Source organism: Ceratotherium simum, chromosome 15 (assembly GCF_057802395.1).
Source record: "Ceratotherium simum simum isolate JZ-2026a chromosome 15, ASM5780239v1, whole genome shotgun sequence".
Classification (NCBI taxonomy): domain Eukaryota; kingdom Metazoa; phylum Chordata; class Mammalia; order Perissodactyla; family Rhinocerotidae; genus Ceratotherium; species Ceratotherium simum.
Genome location: NC_141914.1, coordinates 17,899,269 through 17,917,007, shown reverse-complemented (window position 1 = coordinate 17,917,007; position 17,739 = coordinate 17,899,269). Strand labels below are relative to the sequence as shown.

Sequence of the window (17,739 nt, the reverse complement as noted above, 5' to 3'; positions counted from 1 at the left end):
TTGACACAACTAGAAGAGCACTAAACAATGTATATTAATATAGACGTAAAAGATCATATGCTATTGTTTTCATTATGACTATGGATTTAGTGGAAGAAGTTTAGAATTATACTTTGATGAAGTTGAACTGTGCCATGTCATAGAATTTGCTTTGAAGTATAGATTTGGGAAAGAAAGTAAAGCATTTATTCTAAAAAAAACTTTGAGACAAAATAGAATCCCTAAAGCAATATACTGCCAATATGGTTCCAATCCATGGATGACCTTTTCCAACACCTTTTCTCACATCTAAGGAGTCCCTTATCAGATCATGACTGAGTCCCAGATACTTGCTCCAAAGTCTTCTGTGGAAATCACACAAACTTAGAATGAAGTCAAACTCTTAAATTGTTTTAATATGTTATTGATGCTTTCTGATCTTTTTCGGGGGTGTTGTTTCTCCCAATGAAAATTCCACTTAGTGTCAGTGACAAAGAAAGACCCCTTGATCCGGTAAGGACTCATCCTTCTTGTGACATCAGCTTTCTTCAAAGGTTTAACAAGGCACCAGCTCTGCACAGAGCTGAGTAGAGTTATCAAGGTGTAGGTTGTACCTCATAAGATCAATTTTTCCATGATTTTCATTATTTTGAAGGCTTTGACACAATTTTCTCTTCCTTGTTAGGAATTTCTGTGTGCAAATGAGTGTAGGAAGCTGAGGGGAGTCCACCGGCCATGCTTGTCTATGGGAAGGATTCAGGACAAAGTATGACTTGTTAGCAATTTGCACCAGGATAGATTTTGGAACTTTAGAGGGAAAAAGAATGGCATCAGATACTTCAGGATTTAGGGACATCACTTTGTTTCTCATGGAAACTGTTTATCTTCTATTAGAGGGTACTTAGAAAACAGGAACTGGAAGAAAATTTGAAAAGGACAGATGTGCTAAATGTAAACCTTTTGTTTATATACTATCACCATCGGCAGAAACAATGATGATAACTAATCAAGAATCTGACAGCTGCCTTGGGTGGGGATAAGTCTAACAGAAGTTAATAGCTGAAAAAGATAGAATGGACTAGGTCAATACTTGGGTTAAACTAAATTATCTAAACACTGGGCGTTTCTAAGAGTTATGCATAGCTCTATAATATTTAAGTTAGCAAAGCCTAGAATAGCTTTCCATGGGATATTTCTCCTGAGTCATGAAAATACCTTGAGGTAATTTTAGTAAAAGCAAGTCTTAGTGCCTTTTATGGGTTGAATTGTGCCTCTCTTCCCCCAAATTCATGTGTTGAAATCCTAATCCCCAGTACCTCTGAGTGTGACCTTATTTGGAGATAGGGTCTTCACAGAGGTAATGAAGTTAAGGTGAAGTCTTCAGGGTGGGCCCCAATCCAACATGACTAGTGCCCTTACAAAAAGGGGAAATTTGGATATAGACATATCCATAAACGATCTGAAAAGACATAGGGAGAAGATGGCCCTTTATAAGCCAAAGACAGAGGCCTGGAACAGATCCTTCTCTTACAATCTTTAGGAGGAACCAATCCTGCCAACAGCTTGATTTCAGATTTCTAGCCTCCAGAACTGTGAGACAATAAATTTCTGTTGTTTAAGCCACCCAGTCTGTGGTACTTTGTTACAGCAGCCCTAGCAAGCTAATACAGCACCAAACAATCCCATCAAGGACCAAAACCATTGTTCCTGACTGGGGCCTTAGGCTTCATCCATCTTCTCTTTATTACAGTTGTTGGTGTCAGACTGGGAGGCCAGAGAGAAGATGAAATGTAAGACCCCAGTGTCAAACCAACTAACGAGAAGGTGGAACAGAAACACAGAGCCATTGGAGTCTGATTACTCTCATGATTTATTAATATTAAGATTGAAAAAGGAGCCTTAGAGTCGCAAGTTACGCTAATTGGCACATTTGCTTTATTTATTTATTTTCAAAACAAACTGGGTTTTTGAATTTTTTCCTTTTTGTTCATTCCATCACATTGAAAAGGAGGAAAAGTAAAATGGTTTTGAATTCACTCGATATTTTTGACTCCTCGGATGAACGGAACATTGCACACACACTTGGAACAGAGAGAGAGAGAGGAAAGTGGACTCCCACAGGGCCACACGCACCAGATCAAAAAACTTGGATACAGTGCAAGAATTTCCCAAAATGATCGGATCATCGTTACCAAAAACTCGCCATAACAACACCAAGGAACAAAAAATGTTTAAGCCACACTGTTTGACTTGGGATCTTTCCTGCTTTTTTTTTTTTTTTTAAATGTTTGCCACACAGAGAGAAAGAGGGCTAGTGGGTAGGAGAGGACAGACTCACAGACGTGAGCGGGACAGGAAGGGAAACTTCAGAGCAGAGTTGAGAAGAGGGTAGGGAGAGACAGGGTTCAGGATAGGGGAGGGTGGGGATGTGGAAAGCCATTTCTTAAAGTTCAGGCATGTTCTTGGTCCGCCTCGCGTTCTTCACCTTTACCCTCATCCTGCCGGGCACTTTCCTTAGGTTTGGTTTCATCTACAGCTTCTGAGGAAGAAAACAAGATGGGATGGGGGGAGAAAAGGACAGTTAGTATTTTGTCTCATTTGTTCATATGATAGTGCAATGAATTTCTTCTTTTCATATCATCTTATACGAGATTTAAGATAAAAAAGAGATTACTGCTATCTCAGTAACGTAATTTCCAAGTTCAGAAGAGTTTACCTCCAGGAGGTTGTTCAGTGACACACGGAAGAGCTGGGGAACGAAGCTATGAGATTGTGGGCAAGGAGTCCACTAAGCGGAAATGACCACAGTCTTTAATCTCTCAGGCCTACAATCAAGGTATCCACACACAGGCTCTTACCATCGGGAAGCGACAACAATCTATCTCTTTTCCACAATGTCAGACATAATGTGACAGAAGCTTCATGTGGATCATTGAACATCCATTGCAACTCTCTCACCCATTATTTCTAGTATTATAAAGGCTGGAAAGTGAAATTCTTGAATTCCCACCTCCCCTTGGAGCTAGGAGTGTCCATGTAACACAGTGATGGCCAATTAAATAGACAGAATTCCCTGGGGAAGACTCCAGAGGAGGTGTTCACTCTTTTCTTTCTCCTATTCCTGATGACTAAGACATTAAACAATACTTGGTAGTGTAGCAGCTATCTTGTGACCATGAAGACAAAAACTATACACTAAAGATGGTGGAGCAGAAAGATAGGAAAAAACTAATTATCGAGAGACCATACTATTCCTGGACACCTTTTCCTCGGACTTTTTCTTATTATTTGAGACAAATAACTTCTTTAAACCATTGTAGTAGTTTTTAGTTTCTTGCATCCAAAACATTCCTAATGAATACACTTATCCATAAGGCAATTTTGCTTTGCTTAATAAGGAAGACTTTGTGTCTTTTTAAAGGGTCATTTTATCCTCAGGCAAGAGGTGACTTTTATAACTGTTCTGCCTGGTTTCCTGATAGAAGTCAGTCAACTGATTGCATGCTACAGATAGTTTACTAATATGACAGTTAGTGGAAAGAGAATTCATTTGCCCTGAAATCATCTGCTACTAACCTAACCTTCCCGTGTCGGGGGTCCCCAAGACTACCCAAGCTTCAAAGTTTTTTGTTAGGAGGACTCACAAAACTCAGCATATAGTCTCACTCATGGCTATGATATACTACGGTGAAAGAATACAAAGCAAAATCAGCAAAGGAAAATGTTGCATGAGGTGAAGTTTGGAGGAAACTACGCACAAGCTTCCAAGTGTCCTGTCCCCATGGAGTCATACAGGATGTGCTTAATTCTTCCAGCAATGAATTGTGACATGTATGAGATGTCATCTATTAGGGTAGCTCAGTTGAGCTTATTGGAGGCTGATCATGTAGGTACCCTCTACCTAGCATGTACCAAATCCAGACTCCCAGAAGGAAAACAGGTGTCCAGCATAAACCACACTGTTTGCACAAAGAGTTTAGGCACAGTGAGCACTCTTATTTAGGGAATGTTGAGAACCCTCTCAAAATCCAACTTCCCAGATGTCAGCCAAGGGTCAATTTAACAAGCAGGCCTTTCTAAGAACTGAGAGATGTTGAGATTAGAGAAATGGGGGCCTTTTAAGCGACCATTAGAAGAGCTCATAAAAATGTACGTCTCTTTCAAATCAGTCAGATACATATATATATTCAGATAAAGCTGAACGTTTATATCCAAATAAGACCACCACTGCAAACCATATTTTTGGAATTCCTTCTTTGGAACACCTATATAATATTATTTTAAATCACTTCAGCAGCAGAAAATGCTTATCTCTTTGAAAATACATTTGGTTTCTAGAATTAAATGAGGCTGGTCTGGTAAGTAAGGTAGCAGCTACAATAAGTAATTTTATCTTACAATGACTCATTCTTGACCAAAGTTTTTAAGTCTGACTTATTTGGGAGGTTTGCAACTGACTGTAAATTATTTCCAAAATGTAGTTATTCCAGAGAGGCTACCTGCTACTTGTCATAAAGATTTTTTTAAGGCTATAGCCTTCTAAGGTGACCATTATTAACTCTTGAAGAACCAGCAAACTAATCACATTTTTTCAGCAAAAATTTTTGGATGAAACTAACTAAATTTTGATCACCATAATACTCTACGTACCAGCAGTGTTCCTCGTGGATTACAGAATTTTGGTGCACTAGTGAATTGTTTAATTTTCTGCCAGAAGAAAGCTTTCAGATTTATTTCAGTGAGGTCCTTTTATAGCAATTTGGAAGTCTTTCAGAGAATTCACTTAGTTTCCTAGCCCTGCCCAAACCTTCGGATACCACAGGAATGCCCAAAGTGGTTCACATCCTTATCAGCTCCAAGAAACAACGCATCTACTGCCCTCTTCAAACTGCAAAAGAAACAGAATATTGATTTAAACAGCCCAGAAGCATATAGAAGGATCAACTGTAGGAGAAGAAAAGACTTCAAACCTCTGTTCCTAAAATAAAAGCTTAGGAGCTATTATACAGATTTGAGGGAGATTAGGAAACTCAAGAGATCAGGTGGAAGTAGGCTGAGTGAAGTGAGAAGAATTGTGTATTTGTGGACTAAGGGGGCAGAAAAAGGAAAAAACAAGAGAACAAAGATTCAGATAATTCTGAGAAGTCACCACACTTTCTGTCCCTTGTTGGAGTGGAATCAGGTTAAATCCTCCCAAGTTCTCCCACTTCTTGTTATCCTTTGCCTGGGCTTAGGAGAACAGGTAAGACTTGGCATACATCTCTGTATTGTGACAATAAGTTATTGCTGTCTATTCTCTATCAAAAGAGCTTCAATAGCTACACATTTCTTCCCTCAAATGCTTCGAAGTATTTGAAATATAATTCTTTGCTCATTTACTTGTTCTGTAAATTATTATTGAGTACCTGCAACATGCCAGACATTCTTTTAGGTATTAAGAAGAAGCAGTGAAAAAACAGAAAATATCCTCGCTCTCATTTAAACTTTTCAAAATATACCTTTAACAGACAATGAAATTCATAACCATAAAATATTAGCAATGTGGGGGACCTCTGAGATCTTCCAGTCACGAAACCATAACTCCTCAAGGGTAACATCCATATCTATTTTTGCTCAACTTCGAAGCCCCTGCGTCCAGCACAGAACCTAATGGAGGGGAAGGCCCTCAATAAGTATTTGTTGAATGAAAGAATGAATGGACATCCTCACTTCATAGATGAGGAAACTGAAGTCCACATACATAAAGATATTTTTCCTAAATCATAAGATTTGCTCATGACCAAGAGTGGACTAGAACCTAGGTCTTCAACTTGTCCAGGTTTTCTCATTAAATCAGGTGGCCAAGCTTGACCAGAAGAGGTCAAGGTCAAATCCATTTTATCATATCAATTCAGCACTAGTAATTAAGCAGCTAGGGTCCACAGGCTTTAGTACCCCAGAAACCTTCTGAGACTAAAAACAAATTGTTGGATCCAAAATGTAAAATAGAAACCATAAAATCAAAACTGATGAAGTTCAATTAGACGACCACAAAAGGGAACATGTCAATCAGCTGAAGCCCAATTAAGCCAAACACATACAATAATATATACATTATATTTTATAAGAGATGAGAGTAACTTTTTATTTGTTTGATATTATTGAATAATGAACTCTGGGGTCATCTTTGTGTTAGATGAAGGGATGACTAGTTAGTAGGAATAAAATGTGTCACGTCAGTGAAATTTTTATAGGTCTCCAGGAAATTATGGGGAGAAAACATATGGAGGAAGGAAATAATCTAAAGTAACAATCTTTCTTAACAACAAAAGTGAGTAAGCTAAGAACCCACAATAATACTGAAAAAATAAACCTACATGCAAATGAAGGAAACGGGAATCAGATGTGGACCACATACCTGCTGTAGCTAGATCTACGTTGATGGGAGACTGTGTATGAGTTTGGGAAAGGTTTTAACCTCAGACAAAGGGGAACTTACTGTGAACAGAATCCAAGTTACGTATAAATGGGTCCATTTGAGCCTAAATGGCGGAGAGAATTTCTGCATATTGCTAACTTGTTCTTTCTCCTACTGATGCCAACTCTAGACAAGTCACCGTGGTTAATAAATCATGTTGACCATTTAGCTGTATGTCTACATTTTCTTAGCTGTTCTATTCAGTAGCCTCACTGCCGGAAAGAACCAGAAATTATGACTTTTCTAATCCCTTGTATAAAATGTTTAGCTATAGCTAGCATAGTTGAGCTCTTACTATATGCTAAGAACAGTTCTAAGTGTCATTGCATCACTTCATTTAATCCTCACAGCTACTTTAACCATCCCATTTTACAGCTGGAGAAGCTGAGGCACAGTAAGATGAAGCAACTTACTTAAGGCCATACTGTTTGTAAATGGCAGCAGTGAATTTCAACCTAGGGCAGAGCCATCTAAGCAGCTTCTATTTTAGATTGCTCTCTCTACTTTATCTTTGCCCAAGAAGGATGGGTGGGCTTAGAGTGAGAACTAGAACAGGGAGTCCATAGCTATGCAGGCCTGGGGCCTACCAGGTCTAAAAACTGGTCTTGATAAAAGCAGCTCAGAATGGAAGGAAGAATCTTGATTAGCCTTGAATAATATGAAATCTGGTTTTGGCACTTTCTGGTGCTAGTCATATAATTGTAAATGCTAGAGCTGAGTTAGTATGTAATCTTTAGTATTTTGGGCAAAAACTTTGATCATCATGGTGAGTGTTAAAGCTGGATGAATGGCTGAGGCCAGCTGGTCACTTCAATGATCATGATCCAATTAGGGTAAATAATCACATTCCCCATCTAGAGGATCAACCTCCCTCTGAGACACTTATTGCTTAAGAAGAGGTTGTAGAAGCTAAAGATTGAATGCGATTTTCGGTACCAATTGACACAGAACAAGTGAGTGGAAGTAAATGTGCCTGGAGTTGGCAAAGGAGGAAAGCCTGGAGTTGCTGTGACAGGTGAAATCCAGCAAGACAAAGAGTAGAAAATGCTCTTTTTTTTTTTCATTTCGGCTCTGAACAGTATTTTTGCTTATATTAAACATGGAATTCTAATATTATGGTTAAAATATTACAAGAAAAGCAAGATTAAATGAATCACAGGTGTTTTCTATCTGTCTGTCATCTATCTAGCTAGCTCTCTATCTCTCTCTCTCTATCATCTGTCTATCATCTATCATCTATCTTCTGTCTATCTATCTCACCAGTGAACTTATCCTCACTAAAAATCATTATTATTCTACCTAGTGATGGTTCTCCCCCCAGATCAGTCTTGTCCAAGGGAAATCAACCCCCTAAATCCAATTTTATTATGAGACAGAATGTGCCCTCCAAAATCCCCCAAAACCTAAAACTGATGATGCATTTTAGCAGTTTGGTCTAAAAGGGGGAAAAAAGTTTTTTTAAAAATTAAATTGGGTGATTTTTATAATAATTATTTATATTAAATATTTAAATTCTTAAAAATTACTTTCAGTTAATTTGAACAGATGATGTCAGAATCTAGTAAAGAGTAGTAACCTTCCCTGGCCTTGGTATTTTAGCCTTGACACAAACATCACTTCTTCCACACCCAAAGACCTCTTAGAAATCACCATGTTCACTAGCAACCTCCATGAATTTCATCGTTTCTGCATTAGCTTAAAAAGAGAAAGTTGACATCATAGACAGTAAAGTTATGTATTCTTAATAGTCTAGAGTTGAAGGATGCTTCAAAAGAGAAACAAAAAATATGTTCATTCATTCATTTATTTATTCAGTGAAAGGCCCTGGGCTTTACTATGTGCCATATACTGTTCTACACACTACAAATACAGCAGCAGTGATATAGCAAGGAAAACACTAAGCACAAATCTCTACCTTTTTGGAACTTATATGTTAGTAATTACTAGCATATATAATATAATATAAATTACTATTTATATATAAATACAATATAGCATATATATTCAAATGCTAGTAATTACTGTCATGGGTATTGTTTGTTGGAGAAGAAGTGGTAAAGAAAAAAGTACTTTCTAGACAAGAACTCAGCCCAGAGGGGCATAATTTCTCCTGGGCCACTTCTGGATTTGCAAAGTTAAGTATCTTTAATGAATCTCACGAGTTTTGAAATATGGAAAACCCTATTAGTTTTCACATTCTTGATCCACAACCACCGTTCCAAGAAAGATCAAGACCACATTAAGATACCAATAAAGATGGAAGTCATTTCTATATCCATTTGGAACAGTGCGGTGGTAGCCTTAAAAGAGTAAGGGGTCCTGAGTGGATGATTTCAGAGTGGCCTTTGAAAGATGTATGCCGAACTGGCTGCCTGAACCTTGCTGAAATAGATTCTGGATGCAGCTCTTGCCTTTATGCATTCTATTCATTTCCTCGAAAGGGTGAGAATAGCATGTCTGTGCATTCTGTTGGTGAGCAAATACCAGGAGCATATGCAGCAGCGGCTGCTTGTGTGCTCAGCCAGGCAGCCCGGCTGCAATGCTGCTGGAGGGATGGCGGTGTTCCCAGCTGCCATCGCCTACACTGAGCTATAATGGCCCTGTTTACTGGCTCTGGTCCAGGCCCCTTCACAGCCCTACATTACTGAAATTAGGTTGAGTGGATTTCCGAGTGAAACATTACCTCTTGGGACCTGCCCAGCTCTCCCCAGCCTTGTCAACATTGATTAAATAGAAGCTGCTATCATCCTGGGGCCATGTCCACAATTACTCTTCCAATCACCAGAGGGTTGGGGTGTTTGCTTCCTTTCCCTTTTTATTTTCACTTTTCTTGAATATTAAGCATCATCACCTCAAAGGCTCAAAGGAAAGTAATAAAAAATTCTGTAGCTAAGTCACATATGTCCCTTTGTTACTTACATGGTCTTCCTCTTGAGCTGTGTACCAGATGTCAATCTGGAGCCTAGATCACGGCTTTTGGTGGTCACTGGGATCCACAATTTGCTCTTTTCTTTTCTTTCTTTCTTTTTTTCACCATGTTTTACATTTTAAGTTCCTTTCAAAGTACAAAGCCCGTATATACCATTTTGATGTCAGCAGAATGGTGCAAATATGCCCCCACCCCTTGCTTTCTGAGCTTTTGAAAGAGCGAATAATCCTATTGTTTATAACACTACTCACTGGAGGATTTCAAAGAGTAACAAATAACAATTTAACCAAGGAGGAAACTCAGAGGCAGCATGGCAGGGTCCACTGATATCTGAAACACACATACACGTGCCTACTTCTCTCAAATGTTTAGGCCTAGGACCAAGCTGATGTGTATTCTAGCCTTGGCTCTGCCACCAATTAGTCATATGATCTCAGAGAAGTTACTTTTCCTTTCCTTGTCTCGGTTTTCTAATCTATACTAAATATGGATAATAATGACTGCCCCTCCTTATCATGGTTTTTGGCGGTTGAAGAAAGGTATTTGAAAGAACTTTATATAATTTAAAGTGTAGAATGTTATTATGTTGATATTTTAATACAACCTATGGGATTTGGGTAAAGAACATCCATCAAGTTGAACATTCTCGTCCCAGGAGAAAAAAACAATTTCTCAAAGGAAAAAACCCCTTCTTTCCCAGATAAATAATTAAGAGGACTTCTCTAAAATGTTCCTGTAAACTCTCTGACTCTGATCAGAAAATAAGGATACAAGTGACTTATTAATTAAATAGAGCTACTTAGTTACAGAAGTTGGGAAAGAATCTAGGATTGCTGATCTTTGGAACAAAAGTTAGTGTTTTTTTCTGAAAGAGAAAAATGACCCTGAGATTTTTTTTTAAATTAAAATAAAGTCAAAGAAGGTACAAGTTGACTGGCCTGGAAAACTTCTTAACCAGTCTCTATACAAAATGCCTGCCAAACCATCAAAAATTAGTGTTCTACCTTCTTTCCCCATTAGAAACATGCAGAAAGATCAAAAATTATAATTTATGTGGCTTGCATAGTTGCCCTAAATCATTTTTGGAACAAGATGGGAGACATATATAAAATTAAATGGTAACATTATTTTTTACCATTATCACAATGAATAAGTCAACTTTTAAAGGTTAAAATAAAAAAAAAAGTTGGCAGGTATTTTTCACTCTAGCATAACAGTCAAGTAGACTCACTCCTTCGTTCCTCCCCCTCGCTAAATTAAGTGCAGAGCTGGCAGATGAATCCATAGATCTATTGAGGCATTGCTTACTGTTAGTACATGGGAGGAATGGAAGAATGGGAGTCAGCATAAACAACGATGGTTCCTGTGACACTGAGAAATTTTGAGAAGGGCCATTTCAGAGATAGAAAAGTAATGTTATGATATTGAGTGTTGCTAACAGTGATGATCAGAACCAGTTCAGCCTAGAAATTGTTTGTTTTCCTCTTTTCTGTAGAATTATATAATTTTTAAAAAGTTTAAAATCCCATCTGACAGGAGTTCAACTCTGCATCTCTCCTTTTCACTTCATAGTATCCCAGGTGAGGAGAATCCTAGCTAGGAGAAAATCTTAGCTGCATCTCTCTAGCCTTTACAAACTCAGTTGTCTAAGAGGCCAGGCAGATGACATTAATGTGAAAATCTTGCCACAGGTAAAACAGGTGGTGGGATCAAAACGCATTCAAAAATTTTAAAACATTCTCACTGGAAAAATAAAAGCAGGTAGGTGTCTGGAGTAATAGTCTTCAATTGTACCAGGAAGATACATTTGTGGACTCTGACTTCAAAATGGAAGAGCTTCCCTTTAATCAGAATAAAAGATGGTCATATTTGTCTTCAAGGACTAACTTCAAATCAGGAGTCATGAATAACAGTGCTGCCTTTTCCATTTTGCTAATTTTAAATTACTCATATTTCAAGATTTTTTTTAGCAAATGAAGTAAAAAGTAAATAATGCCTATTTCAGATTTTATAAATGGTCTATCAAAGCAAAGAAAGATAGCAAAAAATCAGTTCTCAATATTATCTCTCACTTTGCTTGCCATTTAAATTTTCCCTACATTTCTACTTCCCTACCTGTGCCTTCTGGGTGCCCTATGCTCCTTGTTGCAGATGCTGTTGATACCCTCTCAGATCCCCTTTACCAGGCCCATGTGCCCATCTCCCAGCTGCTGCAGATGTTGGCTGCCAATGGCCCACTCCTGCACCTTGAGCAGAGGATATGAATTGTGAATCACATCACCTGAGGTGCCTGAGAGGTGATGCCCTCTCTACCCACCCTCCATGACTCTAGTGACCTTATTTTTGGACAAAACAATCTCTGTGGTTCAATTTGTGCTTCAGAGCTCTCTGTAGAATCACGCTGAGACCATACTTCTCCTGAACCTGCATCTTTGCCTCTCTTCTTCCTCTAGCCTGTCCTCTTTCCTCACTACCTCACAGATTTCCACCAATAAAGCATTTGCACAAGATTCCCTTCTCAGGCTATGATTCTAGGGATTGGGACCAGAGTCATTCCGTTAACCAAAATTTAAAGACTGGATTTGGGAGGCAGGCCAGTCAATTACCTTAGTCAATGTACATAGCAAGTACTACTTAATCATCCCTCATGACCCAGCTCAAATGTTGTTTCCACACCTCCAAACCTATCCCAGACAGAATGAATCACTTTCTTCTCTTTATTTATATGAAAGTTATATTCCTTACTTTATATATTAGTTTGTGGCATCCTTTCTAGTCTTCTTGACTGTGAACTAACTTCTCAAAGGAACGGCATACTTTTGCCAGAATTTAAATTTCACAAAGGCAGAGATTTTTTATTTTGTTCACTGATGAATCCCAAATGCCTAGAAGAGTGCCTGGCAACTATGTATTGTTTTAGTGAATCACTTCATCTATGTTACCCCCAACTCCTAGCTTCATGCTTATCACAAGATAGGCTTTAATATTTATAGGAGGAAAGAAAGTAAAGGAAAAAGGGGAAAAGCCCAAGTTTTCTTTGTGATATGTAGATAAAAACCTCAATTTCCTCAAGCAGAAAAAGCATGGAACTGTAATGTTACCACAATCAAAGAGGCAGAGGTTTGTCTGAACTTTAGAATGTTGGATTATAAAAAAGAACTCCAATATTAATCTGGGTCACAGCCATGGAAAGCATTATTCCATCATCCTCCATTTTTTGATAGTTTTAATTTTATGTCTATCTTCTAATTTTATTACAAATTACTCAGATATAAAAAACCCAAATGTAAAAAATAGATATCTATTATAAGCCTAACTATTTTTAGATGGCATCGAGTAGTGACTAAGAGAACTGGTTCTAGACCCAAACTATTTGCATTTAAATTCTCTCTCTGACACTTACCATGACGTTGAGTAAGTCACTTAACCTTTTATTGCCTTATTTTCCTTATCTGTAATTGGTGGTAGTAATGGTACCCACCTTATGGGGTCATTATCAGATTTAAATGTGTTAATTATTTCAAGTACTTAACAATAAATGGCATATTTCAGCAAGTGCTCAGTAAGTGTTGGCAATTATTATTAGTGACTGGGAGGGAACTAACATCGGTTTAATGCATACTATGTGCCAAGCATTGTACTAAGGGGTTTCACATATAGGTATTCAATACACATCTTCCCTGCTTTCCCATTTCTTTATCAGTGAAGTGGGAATAATAATAATACCTACCTCAAAGATTTGTGATAAGCATTACATGAGAGGAAAAAAAAAGAACACAGTGCCACTACCTTGCTTACCTATGTGCCTGATAAATGAGAGTCATCATTTCTCTCTCTCTTCACAAATCCATGCTATCCAATCTTAGTCTACAGCTGAAGAGAAACTTTCTTTAAAGATCCCGAGAAAGGGAAAGAAAAGTCTGTGACATGAACTTTTTGATTGTAGAATGGAAAAAATCCTTCTTTGAAAAAAGGCTTTGAAGTCAAGGGCCAAAGTCCAGAAACGATTGCAAGGGCAAAGATGACCATTGACTAAACTTGAAGGCATGATTCTGTGCTGCAAGAATCAAGACTGCTCAACAGTAATGTCTCAAAGAACTTCTCCGCTATTGTCTCTCCTTAAGAACAAAACAATCTTCTCTATTTCATGCCCAAAGAAGAGCAGCCAGTTGATTTCAAAAGGAAATAACTTTATCTGTGGCCTTAGCTCCATTTGATTCCCTAAATTTTGTAGCAAAAATTTACCGTACTGAATGAGCAAGAACCGGGTCACCTCCTGCCCTCAGTTGTGTCGTAAATCTTGTGTCCAGTAGGCACGTTACGGGGGAATGGCAATTCTCCAGGCTTAAGATACCATATCCAATTTTAAGAAAAATTTCCTTATTTGATAATTATTATCAAATACAAGACTTGAAAGAGACCTAAGACTTCTTGTCCCCTATTCTTAAGGAAAACAATCAGATACAGTGAGATTTTTCAACTTCATTATAAAAAAGATCTTTTCATTTCTAAGAAGACATGCAGTGATCTGGGGACAGGGTATATGTTGAGAGAGAAATCCCTGGGGCTGTGTAGAAGACTGCTCGGATGGGATCATTCTTTCTACTTATGCACAACACTCTCTCCTCTCTGGGTCTTCTGAAGCAAGGAATTCCAGCAGACTTTGAAGAGTAAAGAAAGTAAAGATGGAGTAGGGAGTGACTGTTCTCTTAAAAGAATTCCAGGCAAAGAAATACCATATTTTTTTGGAATCTTGTTAAAACATGACTGAAATTAGCAATTTTCCCCCCTAAGGATTATTTATAATTTCTCCTGTTGCATTTTGGAGAAAGTTAATAATTTTCAAAAAATCAGACCTCGGGTATTTGAGTTAATTATTTGGGTCCGTACTTAGGAGATGAGGAAAAATCAAACAGGCTAATCATGTTTGTTGGTCCTTTTTCATTGAATTTCACTTTCAGCTTTTCTTTCTCATAGTTTTGCACATTTTTTGAAACAGGCTGCTTAGGCATTGTACCAGCCATTTCAAGTTTGGTTTTCCTTACTTATTTCTGTTATACTCATTGTTTTCACACAATAGATCTTATCTAGTGATCCGTTACAAAAGTGTAGTAATTTGTATCTGTCAGACATTGAGAAAGTTAATGAACAATCTCCTAGGTTATACTGGTTTTCATTTAAAAAGTTAACTAACCATTTGTAACGTTTTAACATACGTGGAGTTAACATATATTGAGTTACTATGCCTTATTACAAAGCTTGTGTTTTCAACATTTGTCTTGAAAAGCAAAAGCAGATCTAGGTTTGTCAAATCCCACAATCTGATGATTAAATGATTTGATTATCTGACTCCAGGGTTAAAATACAGAAACCCAAACTAGACATACTTCTAACTCTGTAAGAGTCACTCCAATAGTGACTACAGCTGCCTAAAAATTTGTCTTCCTTATGAATATCTATTCCTTGGGTAATATTTAAATTTTAAAATAAAAGCATTACACTTATGAGTCATATTCAGCTGACGCCTTGCCATGACTCGCCATGATATGTTTGGGTAGTACTTGAGATTAGTCAGACAATTATTGGTCATTGTTTAATTTTCCTTTATGGTTGTATCTACACAGCACAAAGAAAACTAAAGACTTGGCAGTTGTCTTGCTAATTTTAACAATACAAATGGATAAACCACATATTTTAAGACAAAAATACAAAATGTGTGTATATTGTCATAGAGTCGGTTTGTAATTGTTCTTAAATTGCAAAACAGTGGAAGCTGAAGGAGATCTTAGAGATTATCTGATCTTGGCCCTTCATTCCCTCTGAGAAAAACTGAAGATGGAGAGTTTCTGTGACTTGCCCAAAGTCACACAGCTCATTAGACTTCAGTGACCCTCCCATCACACCATAATGCCTCTTACAGCCTTTGGGGATGAGTGGATTCTACTACTTGATTCTAACTGGCATCTCTCCCCAGTAGTCCTAAATGAACTGTATAAATCTATTCTTCCCTCCATCCTTCCTTCCCTCTCTCTTCCCTCCCTTCCTCACTCCCTTCCTGTCTCCCATCCCTTCTTTTCTTCTTTGTGTAATAAAAGGTAAACTCAATATAACTTTGCTTTAAGGACTACCAGAAGTAATTTTAGACACTCTGGAGGTTTGTAGAGCCAGGGCTGAAGATTACTGCTGTATCAAACTTCAACATATTATGTACAGATTGTGAGAGAGGAAGTGGATATCCTATGCAAAGAGGAAAAAAAAGTGGGGACCTCTAAAATTAGTAACTTAGGCTGAATAGTTATCATCAATTATGGTAGGTCTCATAAACTAAATCATTAAAGTGTTACTGGATAATGAAAGTCCAGAAGTAGCTAAAATTACTACAAATGCTGTCATATCTAGGAATCTATAAGAGATCGTTACTATGTCCTGAAGAAGAGGAAATAAAACTGTATGTCATTCCCCCATGGAGCAGCCCCCCCCACTGTCCAATGAAAGCAGAATGTTAAAAAAAACCAACTGAGAAGGTTTAACTCAATTTTGAAATTAATTTAAAAAAATAGTATTGTAACAAGAAAGTCCTATAAAAGGTGTTTGTGTTATATGCTTGCATGTGGGTAAATAAATGCAATCCCCATCTCTTACTGGGACAATTCATTTTGTACTCATTGTGTGTTTTGGCTTCCTGGGGCCTGTCAAATTACAGCACTGCTTTTGAGTGAAAAATTGCTTTAAGAATCAATAGCACTCACTGGAACACAACCAGAACTATATTGAAAAAGTAATATTCGTATTTGTACTGATTTTTCTCTTTTTAGTCAAAGATCTCAAAGCTCTTTATTTATATTTAGTGGCAAAGAATATAATAGCTTTGGCTATTTGGGGACATTGGGACAATAAGCAGTTAAAGAATAATGATTCCTGTTGATTCTGTTGCTTATCTGGGATAGAACTGTAGAATCATATATGTTCTGCCCATCATGTAATACTGTCATAATAAAAATCACGCCACAGAAGGCTTTCTCTCTTTTCTCTACTCAATGTTTTGTTCTCTAGTAAAGAGACATACCAAACATACCAGACATATCATATTTTCCAAGACATACCTCATGTCTAGTATCTACCTCCTACTGTCTTCCTTCTTTCAAAACCCTACTTATTGGAAAGTAATCAGACTACGTACAGAAACCTTAGAGTAGAAAGGGGCCTTGGAGATCCTCCAGCAATGCCTCACCTAATACAGGAATCCCCTACAACACTCCTAGCAGATGGACAGCCTCTGTTTCAACAGGCCACTCCAGCTCTAACTGATATTCAGCTAAAATCTACCTCCCCTAAGCTTTTATGGAGTTCTTTCTTCCAGAATAATACACACCAAAATATATCCTCAATATTTTCTTTTGTACAAGACAGTCCAAAAATGCAAAGATTATAGCCTCTTTCCTCAAGAATTTTGCAAACTTGTTCTTTTCCTCTTCAATCAACAAATTTCATGAAGAATAAGTTATAATTATGCCACCTTTTCTTCATTTCACTTTCCTTATTTCTCTCTGAGCTAACTTTAACCTTACAATTTTTCTAACAATGCTCTCCTCAAATTCACCAGAAAAAATTATATTCCAAATCCTAAGGCTTTTCTCATTTACCATTATTCTTGATCTTTCTTTGACTACTCTGTCTTTTGACAGTGTTGACCTTTACTTGAGCTCTATGCTCCAGAAAAGGGCGACAGTTCAGAAATTCCCCCAACCTTTTGTTTTCTGAAGTCCCTCCACCCTTTTGTGCTCGAAGAAATGGCTTACTGCAAAGAACACCCTTCTTCATGTGATGTGCTGTCCGCTCTTTCTCATAACTTCCAGAAGACTCATAGGTGATTCTCCTGTTTACCTGTAACAAGGCCAAACACAGATCTTTCCCCCTTTGCCTGAACCTGCTAATGAAGCCCGACACAGACCCTTCAACTTCCCATTCTTTACCTCATGAATGAGTAGCTAAGACTAGAATTTTGTTTCTTTGAAACAAGCTAGACACAGAGATAAATAAACTTTGTTCAGCTAACTGACTAGAATTCCTCTGACTGCAAAACAACCCTAGTTGTAAATCACTCCACCTGTAATTTGTCTATTTCCCCCTATAAAAGTCTAAGGGAAAACCACCCCACCAAGACACTATGATCTTGGGACCTGGGGTCCGTATTGCAATAGCGTGAACGAAATCATCTCCTTAATTGTTGGTGCATTTTGTCTTTGACATCTTCTTAAAATATTTCTTTTTCTTAACTTCAATGAAGACCATGTTCTGGATTATTTCTGCTATTTCCTAGCTTTTCTTTTGCCATTGTGGGTCTAATTTTTATTCCCTGTCCCCTAAGATGACC

The 17,739-nt window shown here is 37.7% G+C and overlaps 1 protein-coding gene across 2 annotated transcripts in view; it reads right to left on the bottom strand.

Annotated features, from left to right (window-relative positions):
- Nucleotides 1-1,831: 1,831 nt before the first annotated feature.
- The window catches only part of GAP43 (growth associated protein 43), a 99,277-nt gene continuing 83,369 nt past the window's right edge, over nt 1,832-17,739 (bottom strand). For both annotated transcript variants that reach the window (XM_087439640.1, XM_004436552.3), the window contains one exon: nt 1,832-2,518. Coding sequence is in view for 1 of the 2 variants with exons in the window: in XM_004436552.3 (XP_004436609.2) it covers nt 2,430-2,518 (89 nt within the window). In the remaining variant the exon portion in view is untranslated. The remainder of the gene's footprint in view (nt 2,519-17,739) is intronic.